Genomic DNA, 21,716 nt, shown 5'->3' on the forward strand with positions numbered 1-21,716 from the left:
CGGCGCGGGGCGCGGGGCGCGGGGCAGGGCTGGCGCCGCCGCCGCCGTGACCGCCCCGCGCGCGCTCTGTGTTGCAGACCAAGTACACGCTGATCGACGAGCAGGACATCCCGCTGGTGGAGAGCTACTCGTTCGAGGTGAGGCCCGCGCCGCCCCCGCCCTCATCTCCCTCCCCGCAGCTGCTCTCGGCCCGACCCCACGCGGGTTTTCTCTCCCTTCTGCCCCTCTCCGTTTCCCGCCCGCTCTCCCCCCTCCCGCTCTGCCAGTATTTGGGGGGGGCGCTATGTGTTTTATTTAATTGCATTATCAGATTCCCCCCCTGCACGGCCCGGGCGCCCCCCGCGCGGTTCCCTCTGCCCCATCCCGGGGGGTTCCGGCCTGGAAGCCCCCACAAACCGCCAGGGATCTCCCTTTTTATTAATTATTTATTTTGCATTTTTCTTTCTCACAACATGCCTAGATAAAGCTCCTCGTGGGAGCCCAGCAACAGGCAGCAACTTTACTACTTTGAGAGGCAAAAAAGTTTGGAAATACCAAAAAAAAAAAAAATGCTAAGGCTTTGAAATGGAACAAGCTCCTTAGCTCCTTTCCTTCACTTGCAAGCAAGCACTAAAACAAATGAATTTGCAGTTTCTTTTCAATTTTTTAAGCTTTTTTTTTTTTTTTTAACTTTAAATTTGTCTTCCATTTGGCTTGTAAAACTTAAAAAAAACCCATAATCTCACCTCGAGAAAACAAACTAACGTACCATTGGACCAGGAAAATGTTTCCTCCTAATATCTGCTTGAAGAGGGCAAGCTCACTGCAGCAAGACCTGCGAAGGGAAGGAGCTCCCCGTTGCAAAGGCCCCTGTGGCTCTTGTCCTCCTGGGACGAGGGCTCCTGTCCAGCTCCGTGCTGGGAGCGCCCGTTCCGAGGTGGTCCCAGTGCTGAGGGAATCCCGGCCGCCCCGTTCCCCGCTCGGGGGCTGCTGGAGGTGGGAAGCAGAGCCGCCCTGGACGGACTCGGACTCGGGCTCCTTCTCGGCGCATCCAGGGCAGTCGGAATCCACGTGGTGCCCGGAGGACGTGCTCTGCCCGGGGCGATTCCCCCGCGCTCGGCGGGGATTGGAGCAGAGGCGCCACAGCCACAACGAGTTTTTTATATATATGCATATATATATACACATATATATATAAAAAAACATATATATACACATTTGTGTGTAAATCTATATATTATATGTATGTACATATATGTATACACACATATATGTATGTATATGTTTATATCTATATAAAGGGAAGGTGGGAAAGGTGCTAACTTCCATGGTGCAGTGTAGCCGGTGCCCGCGCGAGGCTGTGGGGCTGAGCGGGGAGGAGAGGGCGGGCGGCTCCTTCCCCTCGCAGCCCCGATCAGATGGGTGCAAGGCGCTAGTGGAGGCAGCGCCTGGGTGACCTGTGGAGGGCTGCGCATAAAATGTGTGCCAGGGCGGCGGGGACGCTGGCGCTGCAGGCCGACAACTGGATTGTTGTTGTTCTTTGTCCAAGGGGGCTCCTGCTGGGCAAAGCCTCCTTTCTTCCTCTTCTCTTGCATCTTTGTGCACTACAATAGCAGGGCTGTTTTGTCCCTCTCAGAGGCTTCAAACAGCCGAAATTCCTTTAAGATCAAGTGACCTGTATCTTATACGATGGGTTTCCTATGCCTCTAGGAGCCAAATATTCAATGTTGCTCTTTTGTGTTTTCCCTACAAAGCACGTGCTCTGCTGTGTTGGATGTCCTCAGTCACGGTCTTCCCTTTTCTCTAGGCTCGCATGGAGGTAGATGCCGATGGAAATGGTGCTAAAATATTTGCTTATGCTTTTGACAAAAACCGTGGACGGGGGTCCGGCCGCCTGCTCCATGAGCTGCTTTGGTAGGTACAGCGAAGAGCGGAACGCTTCGAGGGGTCGGAAAGGTGCCGTCTCCTTCCTCCAACCTGCGCGCTCTTTATTTCTGTGCAGCGCTTTGCAGCTGCGCTCCTGTGGGATCCCAGCACAGGGGGTGCCCGTGGCTCTTGTTATAGCTGTGCTTGGCACTGGCCATTTAAACAGCTGAGTCTCCATTATTTAAAAAAAAAAAAATGCTCTTGCTGAGGAAAATGGTGATAAATGAGTATAGTTCCTATGGACAGTGTTGGAATCTGAGAACCGCTACTAAAACGTGTGTGTTGGGGATGTGCATATGTTCCAGTTTAATACATGGAGACGACCCGTTTGGGTTCCAGTGGTTCTGTGCTAAGCAGGTAACTTACTGGCACCAGTGAGAGTTGGCAGAGTAGAGAGAAAGAGAAAAAAAACCTCCAGCTTGAAACTTCGAGGGGTTTTGCGTGGCCCGGGGAAGGCCCCCCCAAGGTGGTGCTGATGGTGCTTCCATCACCTGCTCCTCCCTGCCTCTGTAGTCTAAGAGTGACTGCTGGGTGTCCTCTAGCTCCCAGCCAACACTCCAGGTTTACTCGAGTAAGAGGGTAAGTATTACTGACTAGTGAATGGTTAGATTGTTTTATAGGTACGTTCCTCGTGATGAGACCTGAGTTTATGGGTTTGCTCAAAAGAGCAGTTCTGGTCTTTTTGGAGAATTGAAGCATGTTTTCCCTTCAGTTTCATAAAGTAGAGCTGGAAATCACAGTGCTCAAGAACTAGCTGTGCTTGTTTGAGGCTACTTTTTCTTCCCCAAATTAGTTCTTGCACAAGAGGAGGGAGGCAGGAAGAGTACCAAAGACCCCATTTGATTATGTTGTTACCCCTGTAAGAGGGGGTTTGGAAAGTCACCCGGGCAGGGTGGGAGCTGCCCTGCGGTCAGGTGTGGTGGTGTCCGGGCCGGGACGTGCCGAGGGGTTCGGGTGTCCCTTCGAGGAGGGACTCTTTGCTGCGGCCCTCCCGCGCTGGCAAGAGAACTGAATTTGTGCTTCCAATTTAAGGTAAAATAAGTGCGTGTGTGTGTGGGGAGGCTCCTGCACACAAAAGGCTTTGCAGCGAGTTACCAGCTAAGCGGGTACCGCTCTTGGTGCAGGAGGCCCTCACGGCAGCAGCGCTGTGGGTGCGAAAGGGCAGCACCGTCTCCCACTCCTCTGCCCAGGCCCTCCTACTGCTGCCCTCTCTAAACATTAATACATTTTATTCTGCAAGTCTTCTTTCGGGAAGAGCTTCCCACTGCTGCTCGTTTGCTCTGTTTTTTTTTTTTTTTTTTTTTTTTCCCCCCGTTCCTTTGCAGAAAAAAACTTGCTTTTGTTGAGCCAAGCCTAGGTTTTTATTCCTTTTCTCTTCAAATACAAGGGCTTCTTCCCTCCCTACCAAGGTACACAATTTGGCCATACCTAGGTACACTTTTAGGAAGTATACTTACTACTTACTTACAAAGAGCTATGCTTTTTTTTTTTCCCTTTTTTCTCCTTTCCTCCCCCCAGCCACATCAAAATGAATCTTCTTGCTCTGCTGGATGGTGCTAGAACTTTAAATTCTACTTTCTTTAACCCAGACAAATCATATTTTGTTAAAATCTGAAGAGCTGTTTGAACTGAACTGTCCAGTGAACATTCAGCTGCCAGCCTTGCGTTATCCTTGGTTGTTGCCAACACCAAGTTGTCTTTGAGTTGTAAATTAATATAGGTTGTGGCATAAGAAACTTGTAGCAGACGCTTTTCTTCCTGAGTTTTAAATTCCACGTGGGGTGGGTGTTCCTGCAAGAACCCTGCAGGAAATGATATCGAGGCTACTTGAAGGACTTCACACTTGATGCACCAAAGAAAGGAGAGATGAAAGAAGGGTAGGAGTGAGAATGAAGTGTTAGAAGGCAGTAAGGGAAAGTTTTGATAGGACTTAACCATGCAGCTCTCCTCCTCGCTGCAAGTGCTGCTCTGGTTCTCAGCAAGTTTTGGCAGATGTCTCTTGGTCAGCTGTGCAGTCAACAGGCTTATTATGTTGTGTGCTGTTGCAGCCTAAAAAGCATTTGTCCTCTCCCTAGTTAACCTCTGTGCTGTTATTTGCTTGGGATGTTGCTTAACAGGCAATAACTGTGATTTCACACCAGTGGCAGACTTGTATATAGATGTCTGATAGAATTCCTGTAAAAAATAATTCAGTGATTTCTTTCAAGTCTGCTCTGTGGAAAAGTAATTACATAGATGCTCTTAAAGAAACCAGAGTGCTGCTTTCTGGAACTTTCCTTGCAATATTCTTCCAACTGAAAGATACTGTGATTGTTTTCTGAGTCTAATCACTTACAATGGAAACAACCTTCTGGAACAAATCGTTTCCTTCTGGAAGTTGATAATATCCGAAATACTCACTAGTCGGTTGGTGCCCCGCGTGCGGCAGCGAGTGTCTCACGACACAGGTAGCAGGCCGGGGGGCTGCCTGTCTGGTGAACCTGGTGGGGTTTTGCTGCTTCTGGTGCCACTTTGCTGTTCACTGAACTGCGGGTGGTTTCTGTTGCCTGCAGGGAGAGGCACAGGGGAGGGATCGCTCCAGGATTTCAGGTGGTGCATCTGAATTCCGTGACAGTGGACAACCGCCTGGACAACCTGCGCCTTGTTCCTTGGGGGTGGAAACCCAAAGCTGAAGAAGTCTCCAGTAAACAAAGGTACTCGAGGGGCTGGCACTGGGGCGGAGGGGGTGACGGGGCGCCTGGGATGAGCTCCAGCCGGCAACAAACCGGGAAATACCCCAGATCCTTCTTCAGGTTGACCCCGGGCGCCTTGACTCGTGCATCGCAGCCGCTTTGCCTGGGCGTTAGGTTCATGTTCACTGGTTGTGTGCTTTGTCTGTACTTAAAAATGGCATGTTCATAGCTTATTAAAGTGCTTTGGAGAAAGTGTAGGCGATGGCAGTGATGCCATTCTAGCATGTTTTCTGTGGGAGTTCAGGAGCAAGGAATGGAATTTGAGTCGCTTATAAATATTTTTGCTTGAGGTAGATGTTTCTTCCTGGATATTTTGTGTGCTTGGGCTAAAATAAGCCCAGAGAGATGCCATGTGTGAGAAGAATGCATAGTCTGAGGTTTAACAAGCTAAATACAACGTTAACCATACCTATTTTGTGAAATAACTGGAATTGATTACTTTCTGAGCTTATGGACCAAATGTGTGCTTATTTTTAAAGGGAACAAAGTCTGTACTGGCTGGCAATCCAGCAGCTTCCCACTGATCCTATAGAAGAGCAGTTTCCTGTGCTGAATGTGACACGATACTACAACGCTAACGGGGACGTTGTGGAGGAGGAGGAGAACTCGTGCACGTACTACGAGTGTCACTACCCGCCCTGCACGATGATCGAAAAACAGGTATGTCCAGAGGGATTTAAAATAAAAAGGTAAAACACAGGCTACCTTGTGTATCCACTTCCTTACAATCTGAAGCTTTAAATGTTCCATGCAGTTGCTAACAGTGCTATTTTTTAGCTCCGTTTTTTCTAATTTTTTATACTCTAAGATCTGTTTCTGATGTGTTGAGGTTCTTACCAGTTCTTCACGAGAACTCGTTATGAAGATGCAGGATGGAAGTGCTTTATCGAGGCATCATAGAGAGAGTACAGGGACTTTGCAGTTGCCCCTTCGAGAGAAAGGCATTTTGCACTGGCCCAAGAAGTGCACGAGTGGTTTTCTGGGAGAGGTGCAAGTGCTGCGCTGTGTCTGGAAGGCAGGTGGAAGCACTGGCAGTCTCTAACAGAGCCACAACTTGAGCAAGCAGCTGCACAAGAGGAAAGGGAAAGCAGTGAGATGGGAAGCGTTATCCTGTCGCTTCCTGAGAAGAAAGTGGACTTGGGTGTCCCTTCTTCAGAGGAGAATGGGGAGGACAGCTGTAATCCCTGTGCTCCGCTGTAGGCGGATGAAATGGAGCGACACGTAGCCTTGATCAAGGCTGGTGGAGGAGGATGAGGCCTGTGGCGGTGTCTTTGTGAAGCAGCTGTCCTTGCTGTCCATCCTATGTATGGATAAGAAGGGGGGTTTTGTGATGCCAAATGCTGAGTAGGCTACGGTCATTAAGTCCTGTGCTCTGCATTTTTGGGGAATGGCCCAAGTTTGGAGTTTTCACCCCTCTTGGGCCAGCAGGAGGAAGCTGCTTGCACAGCTACAGGCTCGGCAGCAGTCGAGCGTGCGCCGCCCTCTTAATTGCTTCTGTATTGAAGATGCCTGCACTTGAAGGCAAAGCTTAACTTGGCAGCACAGTAGCATCTAAGAACAAATGTGAAGCTGTCAAATGTTAAGTCTAAGCCTATTGAGCAAGAGCACCTGCAGAATCAGACCAGGGCAGTCACCTGAAATGCTTTTGATGCTCTGAAATTTTTGGTAGGATGTTCTTATTTGTGGTAGGCAGATACATCAGAGTTAGTTGTGACCCTCTTTGGGAAATGATGCAGGGGTGCTGGTTGGTCATGAGCAGGTTCATTAACGCTGTCTTGTGTTCTTCTTAGTTACGTGAATTCAACATATGTGGCCGCTGCCAGGTAGCGAGGTACTGTGGGTCGCAGTGCCAGCAAAAAGACTGGCCCGCTCACAAGAAACACTGTCGGGAGAAGAAACGGACCTTCCAGCAAGAGCTTGGACCCGAGCGATGACCGGTGGCACGGGCCTCTTAGCAGCAGGATTCCTTCTCAAAGGCATTGGACTCTTGCTTTTGCACAGTAATGACAGACTGCTCCTTGAAGCCAGAGGCACTGAAGAAGAAACAAAACCCGGTGATGCTTGAGCACAACAGCTGACTGGACTGAGCCAGCTTTGACTGGTGCTGTGGGAAGGGTTGGGGCTGCCCTTCCAGTATTATATATTCTCAAGCAAAAAGACTACTGTAGAGGCTCCAGGCAGGAAGCTTCTCGTTATTTATATGTTAATATGTTTGTAAACTCATGTACAGTTTTTGTTAGAAATTCTTGATAGGGCTCATTAACTAATGTTCAGACGAGAACACATTCTTGGCCTAATACTTAAAAAAAGAAGTCCCACAAAAAAAAAAAAAAACCCACAAACACAACCTGTCATGTAGCAAAAGCTTTTCCTCCCATGTGGCTAAAAGTATCCGTGGCTGCGGCAGGGCCAGGAGGGAAGATGTGACATCAGCACTTGCTCTGGAGAATTGTGCACGGAAGTCACCTTTAAAAAAAAAAAAAAAAAAAAAAAGGCAAACAAAGTAAAGGTTGGAATGAATCGCTGTCTGCTTTCTAGTTTTCTCACGTTCCCTTCCAGCTGCTTTCAGGGCACAGCCACGCTTGGCTGTTGGAAGTACCTAGTCGGGAGGAGCCCCCGTACCAGCAACTGGAACGGTGCAAGGGGCCACCTGGGATCCGGGCGTCTCCTCGAGCCGCTGCGTCGCCTCCTGCGGAGAAGGGCTGCTGGAGGCCCGACGTGCACCAGCCGGTGTCTTTAGCGAGCGGGATCGGCTTTCCGGCTTTGAAACGTAGTTTTAGGGAAGCTCGGGTAGTCGGCTGTGTGTGGATGTGGTGGCCCTCGTGGCCTCCCTGTGAGCATTGAAATACTGTAGTGATATGCAGACATGTTTAAATAATCTCATATTTTGTAATTTGAGTTATTTATTCACGTAAATACCATCAATCTGAAAAGCATTTTCTGATTCTTTATAAAGTAAAACGAGAGGAGAATTTGGCTTGCAGACTACAAGCCTGCTTTTCTTTTCAAACATTTTATAATGGATAATCAGCTTTATTTTTTTCCTTTGGAAATTTAAGGAATATGAGTTTCCCGAAGAATTAAATGGATAATTTAGTGGTAGGTTGTGTAGGTTCACTTCACAGTAGAAGGATGTGAACTGCCGAATGGAGCCTTTTGTGAGTACTTAGTGAAATAGCTGTGTACAGAGTCTTGGAGAAGCTGTAACGTGTTCATTCCCAATCGGGAGTCACTCTGCCACTTCATGGTGCAACACTGCCCTTGTATCCAACTTGGTAGAAAATCCCCGTCCAGGAACTCCGATGTGTTCCCAATACCTGCCCAGGAAGTTCTCAGTAACTAGCGTAGTAGTAGACACTTTAGGCAGCTTTTTGTAGCTGGGCTTTAAGTCTCCTCGGAAATCATGGAGAAGATGGGAGCTCCCCGCTGGAGGGCCTCTTGCTGGGCACGTGAAGTAGTGACTCTAGATTCGTGGTGCTGCTTGTAAGTTTTGTCTTCAGGCAGCCTGAAGCAACGAGGAAGGACCAAAGCCAGGCTCAATGCGGTTGTCCTACAGTGGGTGACTTTTGAAGAGACCTTTGATTCATTTGCTTTAAAGGAACTGTACAATTATTTGAGAATGAAAAACAGGGTGTTAAGGAAAATTTGTATTCAAGGTATTCCTCTGGAAAGGGTGGGAATATTGGCTCCCCTACCTGCCCTTTTAAAAAAGCAGTGCCATGCCGGTTTTCCATGTACTACCAGTAATCCTTGTTAGCAGCTGGAGCCCGAGCATGTTGAAATGCTTCAACAACAGTGAGTAGGGCTGGGATGGCCCTGATGATGTTGGTGATGTTGCTGCATGGAGAAACAAAACGTGATGACGAGGTCCTGACAGGAAACCTTCTCCAGAGCATGGAATGAAGGGTGGTCCTCACGCTAAAGGATCTGCAAAAAGGGGCGATGGGTGTTTAGGGTACCACGGATCCCCGTGAGTGGGGCAGGAAGGGATGAGGGAAGTGAGGATATCGCTTGGGCATCCTGAAAGGACTCACGAAGGAAGTAACACAGGTCCTAACTTTATGTTACCTTTGACTCAACTACTGGGACTCTGAGCTTTGCGAAGTGCCTGGGCACTGCAGCATGCAGCTTGCTGTCTCAAGAACCTTTTTTTTTTCTTTTTTGTTTTAATTTTCTTGCTAATTAGTGCAGGATTTTTTGTGGTCAGTGACTGGCAGAAGAGCTCTTTATGGAAGAGACAATTCCCTTTTTGTAAGGGCTATCAAGCTACTTTGCTTCATGGGAGTCCTTCAAAGACGCCCGTTACACGAGAACACGGCAGCTCTGCTTGATGCAACCTGTAGCATTTCCAGAAGGCTCAAAAGGTCCCTCATAAATATCCTAGAAGAAACGAGGCCGCTGTGGGTATCTTCATACAGACAAGTCAATAGGAAACTCAGAGGAACATTACTCCCAAGAGCAGCGGATGTAAGGAGTATGCAAGGATTTAAAACACTGGTAAATGAGCTGGAAAAGGTGTGATGAGTTAAGTGGGAAATTAAAATTGCTCAGCTGTATGGTGTTATCGGAGAAGTAGTAGTAAGAGAAAAGGGAGGACCTGCAAATGATGTTGATCCTGAAAGACTGGGTGACAGTGCTGGATGAATTTCAATGCAAATAAAGGTAAAACTGCATAGGCTGGAGGTAGGAGGGGTAGGATTAAAAAAAAAAAAAAAAAAAAAGCCTTTGTGATTTCTGAGTGGAGTTTAGCTAAAAGCAGGACCTCATGATGTGCATAGAGCTGGCACTGTCGTACACTTCACAGCACTCAAAAAAAGCACCCTCAGCCTAGGGATCACTTGGACAGGGATAGCTTGGAAAGGAGCAGGGAACGGTAATGGCAGAGTGCATCAAGTCCCTGACGTGCCTGTTTCTCCGGTGCTCTGTGCAGTTTTGATGTGGCTGCCTCAAAATTACAGAACTCTGGGAGAAAAAAAAAAAAAAGCAAACTATGAAATGCTGCGTTCCCAGCGCCTGTAGTAAGCTCAGTCTGGAGTTCAGTAGTTCCTGCGTAGGTTGGTGCTGTAATTGCCCCTGGGACTGCTGGTTCTAAAGCAGTTCCCAAGTTCCTGGTCTCCTCCTGCTCCTTGTGTTCTCCCACTTCAGGCGTCCCACCCTGTGCCCGTGGGTCCTGCCTGGCACCTCCGAAGCTTGTCGGCAGGCCGGGACTTCGGGGGACTCTGAGGGACTGCACGTTGCTGCGCTCCATCCAGGATGCTTCCAGCAGACTTCAAGGAGTCTTGCCTTGGGCTCCTTGAAGCATGGAGCGCCGCAGGGGTATTCCATGCTTCCGAAGGGGTTTGCGGAATTTGGAAAATGCCCCGTGAAATGTTGTCACTTTCCCTGCAAATGCTCATCAACATGGCCAGGTACAGCAGGACTCCCGAGCGGGAACAGTCACAAGTCACAATTCCCACTGATGGAAGTGAGGACTGAATCAGGAACACAAGATCTTAAATGATATGTTATTTTTGCAGGATATGCTATTTTTGCATTTACCTTTTGGAATGGGAGCCTTTATTATACTCCCAGGATTACACTTTCAAGCTTCTCCCTGAGATGGTGACTTATTCGTAAGAGAGGAACCGTAAGGGTAACAGAAATATTTGCAAGAGGCTTGGACACAATTTAAGATACCACAGTGGGATCAGGAGCAAATGTATGGCACTCTCCAGCCAGACTTGAGAGAGGACCAAAGGAGGCCTGGGCGACTTGAGAGCTGCTACGAGAGTGAGAAGAAATCCTTTAAAAGCTGCCCTTGTGTCCACATGCATGAGAGGGAAAGACTAAGATTCAGCAAGCTAAATGTAAAATGATAATGCAAAGGAAAAAAAGCACTATGAGGAAAGTGCAAGCGGTAAAACTCATGAATAATTTTGGAATGGGAGCAGTGTGACTGCCGGAGGGCTGATGCACAGCAAAAAAAAAAAAAAAGGAAAAGAAAAAGAAAAATTGACCTGAAGATGGAGCCCCAGCAGGAGAAAAGAGAAAAGTGGCTGTTTGCATATGTGCTCGCTGCGGAAGAGCTGCAGGAGTCTGCGTGCAGGAACACTTCCATATGGAAAGCTCACGGGGGGAATCTGCGTAAAGCTGAGATGTGCTCTGGAGGGACTAAACCGCAGGCAAAAGGAGCAGTAAGGAGTTGTCGGGACCAGACTGAGCCACCAGCGAGCTCCGGGGGGACCTCAGGGTGATGAAGGTGAGCTCCCAACTGCGCAGCCTCTCCCTGTGTGAGAGGTGTTTCCATCTCCACCATCCAGGGCAAATGCGCCCGACCACCGCCGGGCCAGCCCAGTACCAAGCTCATTCATAGACACGATAGAGAAGAGGATCTTTGGGTCAATACTGGGGTGTTTAGGAGTTGGGGCAGGGTTTATACCAGGAGGTTGTACTTCAGAAGCCTCTTGGAGTTCCCTTAGTGGAATCAACAAGTGAGGGCGTAAAGGAGATGAGGTTGGTGCAGTCTGCTGAGCTTCCTGAATGCACTTGAGGCTCATAGAGAAGTGAAGCCGTCCTGGGATGCAGGGCAAGGTCCTCACATGGACACACCTTAAAAGACAGGGAAGAGTTAAAGGGAGGGCTGTTTTTTGTGGAGGGAAGTCAGAGTAGATGCCCCCAGTGTGTTAAGGAGTAAGCTGGGGTGGTGGTGGTGGGGGTGATGAAGCAGGAGGTGACAACATCCCCTGATGAGGTTATTCAGGGTAATAATAATTAAATTATTATTACCGCCGCCGCCTGTAACCTGCCGACCCCACGTGGCCCTGGCCCTCCATCTCACATGGGACTACGAGGGAGCCACAAAGCGCCACAGAAGGGCAAAGAGGGTCTCCTCGGGGTGCTGGGCGGTCCCGTGCATCCAAAAAGAGCTTGGGAGGAAAATCAAGAGAGGGCTGTCCCGGGTGGTGCCTCGGGGTGTCCTTGGCCTGCAGGCGACTGGAGGCTGGGGCAGGGGAGGGGGGTTGTTTAGGGCTGCCCAAGGCCATGGGCTCCTTTCCACCGCGGAGGTGACGGGTAGGATCCTGGTGGAAGCCCCGTTGGAACGAGGCAGAAGCAGCTCCGTGCGGGGAGTTGCGCGGGGCCCTCCAGGCCAGCGGCCGCGCTCGCCTCAGGGGTCGCTGCCCGCGGCCGCCCCAACAGCCCCTTCCTCCCCGCCAGGCCGGCTCAGCGCCGGGCGCTTCCCCTAGGCGGGCAGCGCGCGCCCCGCTCCGGCTCCGCTCCGGCGCCGCTCCGCCCTGACCGGGAAGCAGTCGGCAGCAGTTCCGCTGGGCGGCCCCCGCCATGGCGGCGCCGTGCCGGACGCGCACGCTGCAGGTGCTGGACACGGAGCTCAGCGCCGACGCCGTGGAGTGGTGCCCCGTGGAGGGCTGGCACAGCATCCTGGCCTGCGGCACCTACCAGCTGCGCCCGCCCGCCGCGGTGAGGGCGGCCGCCGCGCTCGCGGGGCCTCCCGACGGCCCCTCCGGCTGCCCTGGCCCCTCCATGCCCGCGGGCTCCGGTCCTCAAGGCAGGGCCGGCAGGGCTGGAGCCCCGTGCCCTGCACTGAGCCCCGTGCCCTGTGCTGAGCACAAGGGCTCCGTGTGCTGTGCTGAGCCCCATTCCCCATTCTGAGCCCCGTGCCCTGCGCTGACCATAGGGGCCCCATGCGCTGCTCTGACCCACGGCACCACTTGGGCTTCGGGCAGCAAGAGGAGCGGGACTCGCTGCTCAAGCCCATCTCCTCTTGCCCCGTTGTTGATGCAGACCAAGCCCAGTGGAGGCGACGGGGCCTGTGACCGCACGGGGCGGCTCTACCTGTACCACTACAACGAGGAGCAGCCTTGCATCCCGCTGACGGAGATCCAGAGGATTGACACCCCTGCCATCCTCGACATCAAATGGTAACGGCGGCTCGCAGTGAGCGGCGGCTCGCGCTAGCGGGAGACCTTCGTGCAGGCGTGGGGTTCTTGGAACAACTGCAGCCCTCACGTTCGCTGGCTGCACTCCCCAACCTGTCGGAGGCAAATATTTCTGTGTTGTGCCAGTGAGCAAAGACCCAGCTCGTTTTGGTGATATGATCTCCGCTTACTTGAGGGAACGCAGGATCAGTGAGTGATCAGTGACCATGGGTGTCCTCTGTCCATTATTATCTTCCCCTTTGGTGCAGGTTTGTGGGAACATGAAGAACCTTACATTTCATTCATAAGATTTTTCTCTTGGTCAAGTACCCTTTCCTTCACACTCTAGACTAGTTCTGACTTTGGTCTCCTCTTAAATGCAAGACATAGGTATATGCAGCGCTTATGTAACTGCTGTTCTTTTAGGTGCCACCTTCCCATTGCAGAACACCCCATGGTTGGTGTTGCGGACTCGACGGGTGCTGTGCAGTTCCTGCAGCTCACGGGCAGTGAGGTAGGTGGCCATAATGGCTACTGCTCTTGACGTTGTCTTTAACCCAGATTTGATGCATCTCCAGCTTCGTTAGCAATGGTCAGAGTCTCTGCTCTATGTGTTCCATGGCTTTCTCAATGCGCTTAGCTTTTAAATACTTTTTTCTGTTGTCTTCTGACAATAGTTTTCATCAATTCCACAAATTTCATGGTGGCCCTTGAGAACCTGCTCCTGCACTGTGGAGGGGAGGGGAGGAGAGGAATGAGGCGAGCAGAAGGAAGCAGAAAGAAACTTTGGAAACTCACTTGAGAATAAGCATGGACTAACAAATGACATAGCAAAATGTGAAAAAAATGTTAAAACCAGGGAAAAGTTTGGGAAAGGGGAGATTCTTTTAGATGACGAGGGGACTAATCACGAAAGCCATTTTCAGGGAGTGGAGAAAAGAGTAGCCAGTCTATGGGAGGATTTAGTGACCAGACCATTTCTCCCATGCTTCAGGGCTCACTGAGGGGAAGTAAAGCTCAAGGGCAGTTTGGTGGGAGACAAGAGGCAGAAGGGTGGAGGTCCTGCCTATGCCAACAGTTGCCCTGCAGCAAGTTCTAAGATGCTATATGTGGTCACGGAACATTTAATCTCTTCCGTAGTATCGATGAATCTCATCTCTGGAAAACACCTGCCAGAGGTGTGAGCGGTAGAGACCTGCCGCCTTCCCAGTCTTAACCTGCTCCTTTTCTTTCCAGTAGAAGAAGAGCTGCGTGTTGGAGCCGTGCTTCAGGGTCGATGTAGGCGCCCAGCGCCTGGTCTTGTCCTTAGACTGGTCCACGGGACGAGAGCAGTGGTGAGCACGAGGGAGAGGACCCTTGTTCTTGGGCCTCTGTGTGTGTTTGTGCCTGTGTGTGCACGCTCACCATTTACAGGCAGAACTTCAGGACTTTGGTGAATAGACTCTTTGGGCTTTCAGTGATGTGGTTTAAGACATTCCTGTTCCCAGCTGTCTCGACAGTTTCTCTATGAGCTACTGCTTTTAGAGCAAGCGTGACAAAAGACCCAGAACATTCTCCTTGGTCAGTGTAACAAGAGCAGAGACTAAACCAACAGCAAATGGGAGGTGGTTCTATAGTGAGCAGCGGCAGGGACACGAGGAGCACGTCTTCCATCCCGTTGCCCTTGGTAAAAGCAAAGACTGGAACAAGGGGCAGCTTCATCCACTGGATCCAACTGAGTTTGCTCTAAAAGCTGCTGAAGTTTTAGTGTGAAGTTCTAAGAGCTGCTAGGAGGAAGTAGCATGTGTAGGAAGTTTAAACTTGGTGGTTTCGTGAGAAATGTGAGAGAATTGGTTGGGAGCTGAAGGAATCAGTTCCTGCATCTCGCAAATGCTCACACACTGGCTGTCAGACAGACCGCGAAGGGCTGGGACATATGTTTTCTGTGAGTTAAGTGCAAACACTTTTTAATATCGCACAGAGCATGAGGGCGGCAACTGGTCAAGAAATGGACAGTGCTGTCCTTAATGCTTTAGGGCAAGTAGTTTAGTGCTTTTACTAATGAAGGTTGTTTCTGTGCTGTTTAATGAATAGGTAGAACTCGTGGTTCTAGTTTCTTTTTTTTTTTTCTTCCATTGTCCTTCAAGATAAATGATAATTGCCATAACGAAAAGTCCCTTTGAAGCCTATCACCGTTGTCTCCTCAGGGACAAACGGCCGCTTTCTCGGTGTGCAACGTGCAGCTTTTCCCTCTCTGTAGGAGTAGTGTGTAGGAATGCAGAGCTCTGGGGGTGACCCCATCTCTCTAGTGTTTAAATCCAGGAGGTTCGTTATGGTTGGTAGCTGTGGGGAAGTGCAACGAAGCCCTAAGCCATGTACCTACAATTGCAGGTAACCAAACAAGTATCAATTTCAAGACAGGATTGTCAAGTCAGAAAATCCATGCACTGAACGGCAAAACTTTTGCCAGTGCTTTACAGCAAATCACCCTGAAACTGCAAGTGTCCTTGGGTACAGAAAGAGAGCAGAAAGCTCAGGATCAGCCAGTGCTTCAGAGGCCTGTGACAGCGGGGAAATGAAATCTCTCCTCATATTCCAGGAGAGGCAGGAGACTCTGAGAGATCCTTGCCAGTCCGACCTGGAGGAAAAAATATCCCTCTTTAAAAAGAGTTTATTGATTTACTATCAAGCATGTTAGAAGCCAGTTATGCATCATGGGGAAAGAAAGACTCACGTCTTTGTTTTGCTTTTGCTCAAACATGAGTTGACTGCTCCCTGCACTGTGAGATCAGTGAATGGGGACCATTAGTGCTGATGATTTTTGGACAGAAGGGGCTAAAGCTGAAAAGGACTCTGTAGATGCACACGTTGCTTCCACTTTGCCCCCAGGTTCTCTCAACGTTTATTTGAGTCAAAGGTATACAATAATACATTATGTTATTTTTCACATTTTGGCTGTTTTTTACGCTAGCAAATTCTTAGGGCATGAGTTTTTAGTAATTTCTCATGTTTCCTCTGTATTCCGCTGCAGTGGACGTCCTCTGAGAGTGATCAGCAGTGATTCAGGAGGGAAGCTGAATCTGTTCTCCATCGATGAATCTGCTCCCTCTGTGCATGTCCTGAGCCAGTGGGAGGCTCACAGCTTTGAGGCCTGGATTGCAGCTTTCAATTACTGGGACACAGACATCGTATATTCAGGTCTGTGAATGCTGGGAATCACAGTCGTGGGGTTGGGAGGGGGAGTAGCTTGTTTAGGGATACCTGTTCCTGGGATTTTGCTTTCCGGATGGGATATACTGCTTGCTTCACACCTTTTATGAGTGTTGCCCCTGATGTTTGCCCCTGATACGGGTAAAAGTCCTCTCGATTGTGGGAATTGTTTGAGTTAATTTGGAAAAGAAGCATCTTTTGCCCTGCTTGTTTTGGCTGACTAATGGGAGAAAGGATGATGATGTCTTGGGGTTTGCTGAGAAGCACTGGGAGTCAGAGAGCCTCTAGATTTCAGCCTTGCTTTGTTCCAAAAGCTTTTGCTTAGCAAAGAAGGGCTGTTGTTAATGCAACTCTCCTGAAGGCTCTGAGATTCCAGGGTAGCTCTTTTTAACTGCTTTGCCTCAGCTGGAATTCTTCCTGCGTCCCACTTTGTGCCTTAGGGGGGAAACCTCTGTAGCATCTAGAGCATCAGTGTCCTTCAGTCACTGAAAAGCAGTGAGCTCTGGTGCCTGGCAGCCCGTGAGCGCTGGGGCTGAGCATCGCTGCCGAGCTGTCCGTGCGCGCCGCTCTGAGGAGTCCTGCCCGGCTGGGCGGCGAGCAGGGCACCCACACTGTGTCTCTGTGCAGGGGGAGATGACAGCCTGCTCAAGGGCTGGGACACCAGGTGCAGTCCTGAGTCGCCCGTCTTCACCAGCAGGAGGTAAGCGGGGTCTGCAGCGGGGTCTGCAGCGGGGTCTGCAGCTGCAGCCCAGGCTGCTGTAAAGGAAGAGCGCAGAACCCAGCAGCTGCTCACACCAAGCAGGGAGATGCTCGTAGCCTCCTTGTAAAAGGCTTCTGATTCACACTTTGGGGATTCTTGTTGGTGTTGAACATTTTAGATTGTGGCGGGTGTTTTAGAAAATATCTTGTTTTCCAGTGTTTATTCACTTGAAGTAACCTCCCTCCCTTTGGTAGCTGGTATGATTTGGTGTGCAACCTTAGAATACAGCGAGGCTTATTGCTATGGAGTTAGTACAGTTGAGGGTGAAGTCTGCTGGGAGTGCAGTTGTTTTGCTGAAACTCCAATGGTTCTGAATAGCAGTTTATGGTACAGAATCACTCCTAGGAGATAAGCTTGTAAAGGGGCTGCATGGCTGGGAGGTCGGCTCTGGAAAGGTGGTTGGGCTGTGTAGATGTGATTCTACCTGGGTATTCAAAGTGCATTTGAGTTCCCTTCCCTTTCCTGGCCTGAGAGGCTTTGATGCAGAAGTGTGGGCTCCACCTTCCAGGAAGGATCCTTTCTCAAGCTATATCCCTCTCCTTCCCCTCCAATGTCGTTCTTCCACAGACATTCAATGGGTGTGTGCAGCATTCAGTGCAGTCCCCACCGGGAGAATCTGCTGGCTACAGGCAGGTAAATCCTCTTTGGCTGCTCTTCACCAGAACGTGATCAGCCTCCTCTCTTACTTTGAGTGAACAACTGTTTCTCGAGGTGTGCTCTCTTGAGAAATCTACCCTGGTGAAGACCATGTGATATTTCTTCATTTTCTTCCATGCTTGATGCCCTGAGTCAGCTTTGCAGCTTACTTGTGGTGTGTCTCCAGCTACGACGAGCACGTGCTGCTGTGGGACACCAGGAACATGAAGCAGCCGTTGGCAGACACCCATGTCGAGGGTGGAGTCTGGAGGCTGAAGTGGCACCCGACCCGCGAGTTTGTGCTGCTGGCAGCCTGCATGCAGAGTGGATTCAAAATCCTTGACTGCCGGGGAAGCATGGGTGAGTCCTCGGCCGAGCAGAGGTGCTCTGTGCTGCTCGGCTTTCCTGCTCCCAGCTTAACGGGTAAGCTCCAGCTCTGCACTTGCTAGCAAGACCGAGATAGTGGTAATAGAGAAATTCATCCCTGCTGGAGGTACCTCCTGTATCTTCCTAGGAGTAATGTTGCTAGTGGAGTAAATACGCTATTATTATTTGTGTGTAAATGCCTGGTAACCATCCTTCACAAGAAAAAAGCCTCTTTGCTTTGCTGTGAAGGCATTAGCTGTTGACATGGCCATCCTGGCTTGTATTCACCTTGGTGAACGGTACAAAGAAGCACTTTGGAATGGCAGGGATGCCCCAATGAACTGGTAGTCACTGCCGAAAACCAGTGCTGCACAGTCTGGTGAATCTAGCATAGCTCGAGCAGGCCCTTATGTGAACTGCAACGCATTTCCCTGATAAATAGTCACCTATGTTGCATTGCAAACAACCCTTTATCAAATGGCTGCGTTCCGGGTTTCTCCAGGCCTGGGGCAAACTCACAGCCTGTGATTGGAGGATATATATATTTTTTTCTGCACAAGGAATAGGAGAATGGGTGGACTGTGATAATGCAGCAGCCCTTCTTGGTAGCAGTGTTTGTGCCTTGGTTTTCTTGATCTGCTCAGCGGCCCCCTTGATATCAGAGTGAAATGCTCCAAGCCTCTGGGAAGGGCACACCTGTCACTTATCAATAACGAGCGGTCTAGCAATCTCTGCAGTTGTATTTATGGCTCAGTGGAGATCACTGGATGGTCTGAGACTTTTTAGGTATTCTGAATAAAGAGCTTCCTAAACCGCCCCCCCACATTAAACCCTCTTTATCCGTTTGCTTGCTGAACAGGGAAAAGTCAGGGCTAGTGAGGGGTGGCTGAAAACTGTCTGGATGTTTTTACCTGTGCAGAAGTGACGGGATAGGGGAACTCTGCCCATACGGCCCAGGCTGTACGAGATGGCTCGTTAGCTGTCTGTGACGGGCTCTTGCACAGCTTGATAGCTGCTGATAGCTGCTGATAGCTGCTGATAGCTGCTGATAGCTGCTGATAGCTGCTGATAGCTGCTGATAGCTGCTGATAGCTGCTTACTGCGTTTTCTTAAAGCGGAAAACACGGAGGAATGTGTCATCCTGACATCCTACGTCCTGCACAACTCCCTGGCCTACGGAGCTGACTGGTCGAGGCTCTGCCCGCGGGATTCCCTGGCTGCGCTGCAGGACGTGGCTGCTGCGGCCCGGCCTGCCCGGGAGCTGCTGCCAAGGCCGGAGGAAGGAGACGAGAGACTGAATGTGCACATCCAAAACCTGAAGATAATTTATGAGTCTCCCACCGCTACTTTTGATGTGGTATTGGATGAGGAGAGCGAAGACCCTGCCTCGCCACTGAGAGCAGGGGGAGGCCCTGACCCGGGGCAGGGCGCTGTGTCGCCTGGGGATCCGGACCCGACGCGGGGCCTGGGTGCAAAGAGGAGCCCAGACGTGGCTGGGGGCTCCCTGGAGGGAGGTCCCGCCTCACCAGCTGCTTCGGGCTACCGGGTTACAAAAACCAACGGAGCGGGCTTGGACAGAGGCGGGGACTTAGCCGCGCCGTTAGACGGGTCAAAAGAAATGAGCATTGTAGCAACTTGCTCATTCTATGATAATATCCTGCATGTCTGGAAGTGGGAGATGAGCCTGGTTCCCCCTTCAGAGCCGTCAAGTACTAGAGCTCAGTCAGGGAACGCAGTTTCACTTTAGCCCCTTCACAGGTTGGCCCTGACAGTCCCCCTGGGAAGGGATATGAAAGTTCCTCCACTGAGAGCAACAGCTATAGCTTATGTCCCGTCCCATTTCCTTAGGGATTTTTGCAGGTGTTACTGCTGAGTTTGTGAGTCCTTAAGGGCTGATCCAGTTGGAATTTCATGGTGTTTTATTTTCAGCACTGAGAGAAGCCTTTCCTGAGGAGCATGGTCAAGCACCGACATGATTCCCTAGCTTCCCTGAAGGTACCGGTGTGAACTAGGGCAGGATGTTCCTCTCGGAGGCTCCTTGTTTGTACATAGCCCTTGAATCCCTTCAGGGCTGATTTGCATTTGTACAGTTGATCTACTAAGCTTGTTTTCCTCCTTCCAAATCAAGCCAAACAAAACCTGCCGGCAACACTACATAGAGACAAATCTGCAATCAGATTTTCCTGATTTTTTTTTTCCTCAAGGAAGTTTAGACGTGTATGTAGCTCGCTGTGCAATCTGCAAGCTAGTGTGCACTTTGAGAAGATGTCTGTCGAGGACAGTCGATGATAGATGTCGGTCGAGGACAGTCAAGATGCTGACAGTGGAATTTGCTTGTAGTGATCTTTAGTAGAGAGAAATCCTTTTTTTTAAGAAGGAAATCCCAACTGACAGAAACGAGAGACTGCAGTTCAGCTACAGGACGTTTGGAGCCTTTCCTGTAGGGGTTCTGCTGTGTCTGGTTTTACACCAGGTTTATCACCTGGGTGCCACCTGGTTTTGTCACTCTCCAAACTAAGCACAACTTGGTTTAGCAGGTATAAATTCTGTAGTAAGTCCTGCTCTCTTTTTTAGTGCCACTCTTTACTAAAAAAACCCCAATCCCTCCTGGTTTCAATCTCCTATTTTCTGCTATCCATAGTGAAACAAAAATTTAGGTCCCAAGTCAAGATTGTTTTTTAAGGTGAACAGCTTTAAGAGCAAAACCTCCCCAAAGTTTAGCCAGTGTTTCCTGACACCTTTTAAGTTCATAATAAACACACACAGAAACCAAAATCTTGACAACATTGCCCTAACTACCTCAGGGAAGAGCTGCAGAATTTCTCACAGTTACTACCTTTCCTTTCTTACTGTGAAACATCAGCAAAACACCCTCCTTTTGGAACATTTTCTCCATGTTCTTCATTACCTTCCTAGAAACAACAACAAAAATGCTTCAACTACCTGATTTTCTTGTAGCTTGTTTTTATTTTGAAAGTCCTGGAGGATTAGTTGCCTGGAGGGAAAGAAACACCAGCAACACGTGTGTGTAACAGTGTCCCATGGAAAACGGGGTGCAGCAGGTGGGGGTCTTGCTGCTCTGACACCTGCTTCTCAAGGGTGAATGTGTATTTTGGAAATTTCTTGAGCACTGTTACATGAAGATTCCTATTAGTACTGTCAACAAGAGTTTGGGTTTTAAAAAGAACACCCTATTTTTGGAGGTTTCTAAAATAAAATCATTATGACATTTATCTTGCTTGGTGGTTTTTCTTTGTAAAAATTCTTCCCCTGCTGGTTGGATTGCTGCTGAGCTTGTCCTTACAATGTACATTTTGGGGCCTTTTTTGTATAGAGAAGCACAGCGGGGTCCTTGTGCAATGGTGTTGGGGTGTTGAAGCCGACCACGGCGCTTCCTTACCTGTCCACGGAACTGTACACCTAGGTGGCCTTGTCTGGGACCCTGTTTTAAAGGGAACCCCCCGCACTGCCACGGAAGATGAAGTAGCACAGCATTTCCAGGCAAGCGAAGCTCCCCTCAAGAAGAGACCCTAGGCTAAGGGCTTCATTTCGCGTGTTAGAGGTCTCATTCATGTTGCACTTTGTTTTAGCCAGAGTTAATACAAACTCACTTAGGCGCTCGTGAAAAGCGCCCTTTGTGGCTGCTGTCCCCGCTGTCCCCCCGGCCCGGCCCCACACAACTCCGAGGACGCTGCGGACAGGAACGGATGTTTATTGTCGCACACGGCGCTGGGGGACACGAGCACAAGGACCCGACACGCGGCCCGAGCGAGGAGCGCGGCCCACGCGAGTCCACGGCCCCGCGCGGGGCACCAGCGGGCCCGGACGGCGCCCGCGGCGGCGGGAAGCGCCTCAGCGCACGTAGTTCTTGGGGAAGAGCCGGAAGAGCTTCCCCTCCTGCGTCTCCTCGAAGCCGTAGCGCCGCAGCTCGCCCTCCTGGAAGACGCCGTCGCGCACGTCGCGCTCGATGCGCGGCGCCACCACCTCGTCGAAGAGGCGGCGGGCCGTGAGCGGCGGCTCGGCGCCGGCGGCCGCGCGGTACGACACGTAGGCCTTGAGCTCGCAGGCGGCCAGGTCGGGCACGACGAAGTGCGGCACCATGGCGCGCAGCAGCAGGAACTTCCTGTTGGAGGTGAGCACGCCGGGGCGCCGCGCGCCGCGGCCGCGGTTGTGGCTGCGCGGGCCGCGCTTGCTCGTGAAGGGCGCGAGGCGGTC

At 50.5% G+C, this 21,716-nt stretch overlaps 3 protein-coding genes across 3 annotated transcripts; 2 read left to right on the forward strand and 1 right to left on the reverse strand.

Annotated features, from left to right (window-relative positions):
* Nucleotides 1-81: 81 nt before the first annotated feature.
* On the forward strand, nucleotides 82-6,931 carry ZMYND19 (zinc finger MYND-type containing 19). The gene is made up of 5 exons (XM_026049316.1): nucleotides 82-137; nucleotides 1,787-1,893; nucleotides 4,458-4,598; nucleotides 5,117-5,297; nucleotides 6,428-6,931. The coding sequence occupies exons 2-5, from the start codon at nucleotides 1,793-1,795 to the stop codon at nucleotides 6,569-6,571; spliced, it is 567 nt and encodes a 188-aa protein (XP_025905101.1). The 5' UTR covers nucleotides 82-137; nucleotides 1,787-1,792; the 3' UTR covers nucleotides 6,572-6,931.
* A 5,023-nt stretch (nucleotides 6,932-11,954) lies between these two features.
* Nucleotides 11,955-20,396, forward strand: DPH7 (diphthamide biosynthesis 7). Its single transcript, XM_026049496.1, has 9 exons — nucleotides 11,955-12,092; nucleotides 12,417-12,553; nucleotides 12,977-13,064; nucleotides 13,790-13,884; nucleotides 15,561-15,727; nucleotides 16,367-16,439; nucleotides 17,067-17,132; nucleotides 17,323-17,495; nucleotides 18,617-20,396. The coding sequence occupies exons 1-9, from the start codon at nucleotides 11,955-11,957 to the stop codon at nucleotides 19,246-19,248; spliced, it is 1,569 nt and encodes a 522-aa protein (XP_025905281.1). The 3' UTR covers nucleotides 19,249-20,396.
* A 955-nt stretch (nucleotides 20,397-21,351) lies between these two features.
* On the reverse strand, nucleotides 21,352-21,716 carry MRPL41 (mitochondrial ribosomal protein L41; the record flags this gene model as incomplete). Its single annotated transcript, XM_026049638.1, has 1 exon — nucleotides 21,352-21,716. A coding segment is annotated over one exon (363 nt), but the record flags the coding sequence as incomplete, so codon positions are not given.

The sequence above is a fragment of the Nothoprocta perdicaria genome, unplaced genomic scaffold (assembly GCF_003342845.1).
Source record: "Nothoprocta perdicaria isolate Ctin4 unplaced genomic scaffold, notPer1 scaffold_6, whole genome shotgun sequence".
Taxonomy (NCBI): Eukaryota; Metazoa; Chordata; class Aves; order Tinamiformes; family Tinamidae; genus Nothoprocta; species Nothoprocta perdicaria.

Bases quoted from the DNA above. Each gene is read 5' to 3' on its own strand.
- ZMYND19 (XM_026049316.1), top strand. From the start codon at position 1,793: ATGGAGGTAGATGCCGATGGAAATGGTGCTAAAATATTTGCTTATGCT. The intron at 1,894-4,457 runs GTAGGTACAGCG...TGTTGCCTGCAG, and splicing joins CTGCTCCATGAGCTGCTTTG to GGAGAGGCACAGGGGAGGGA. The intron at 4,599-5,116 runs GTACTCGAGGGG...TTATTTTTAAAG, and splicing joins GAAGTCTCCAGTAAACAAAG to GGAACAAAGTCTGTACTGGC.
- DPH7 (XM_026049496.1), top strand. From the start codon at position 11,955: ATGGCGGCGCCGTGCCGGACGCGCACGCTGCAGGTGCTGGACACGGAG. The intron at 12,554-12,976 runs GTAACGGCGGCT...CTGTTCTTTTAG, and splicing joins GCCATCCTCGACATCAAATG to GTGCCACCTTCCCATTGCAG. The intron at 13,885-15,560 runs GTGAGCACGAGG...ATTCCGCTGCAG, and splicing joins TCCACGGGACGAGAGCAGTG to TGGACGTCCTCTGAGAGTGA.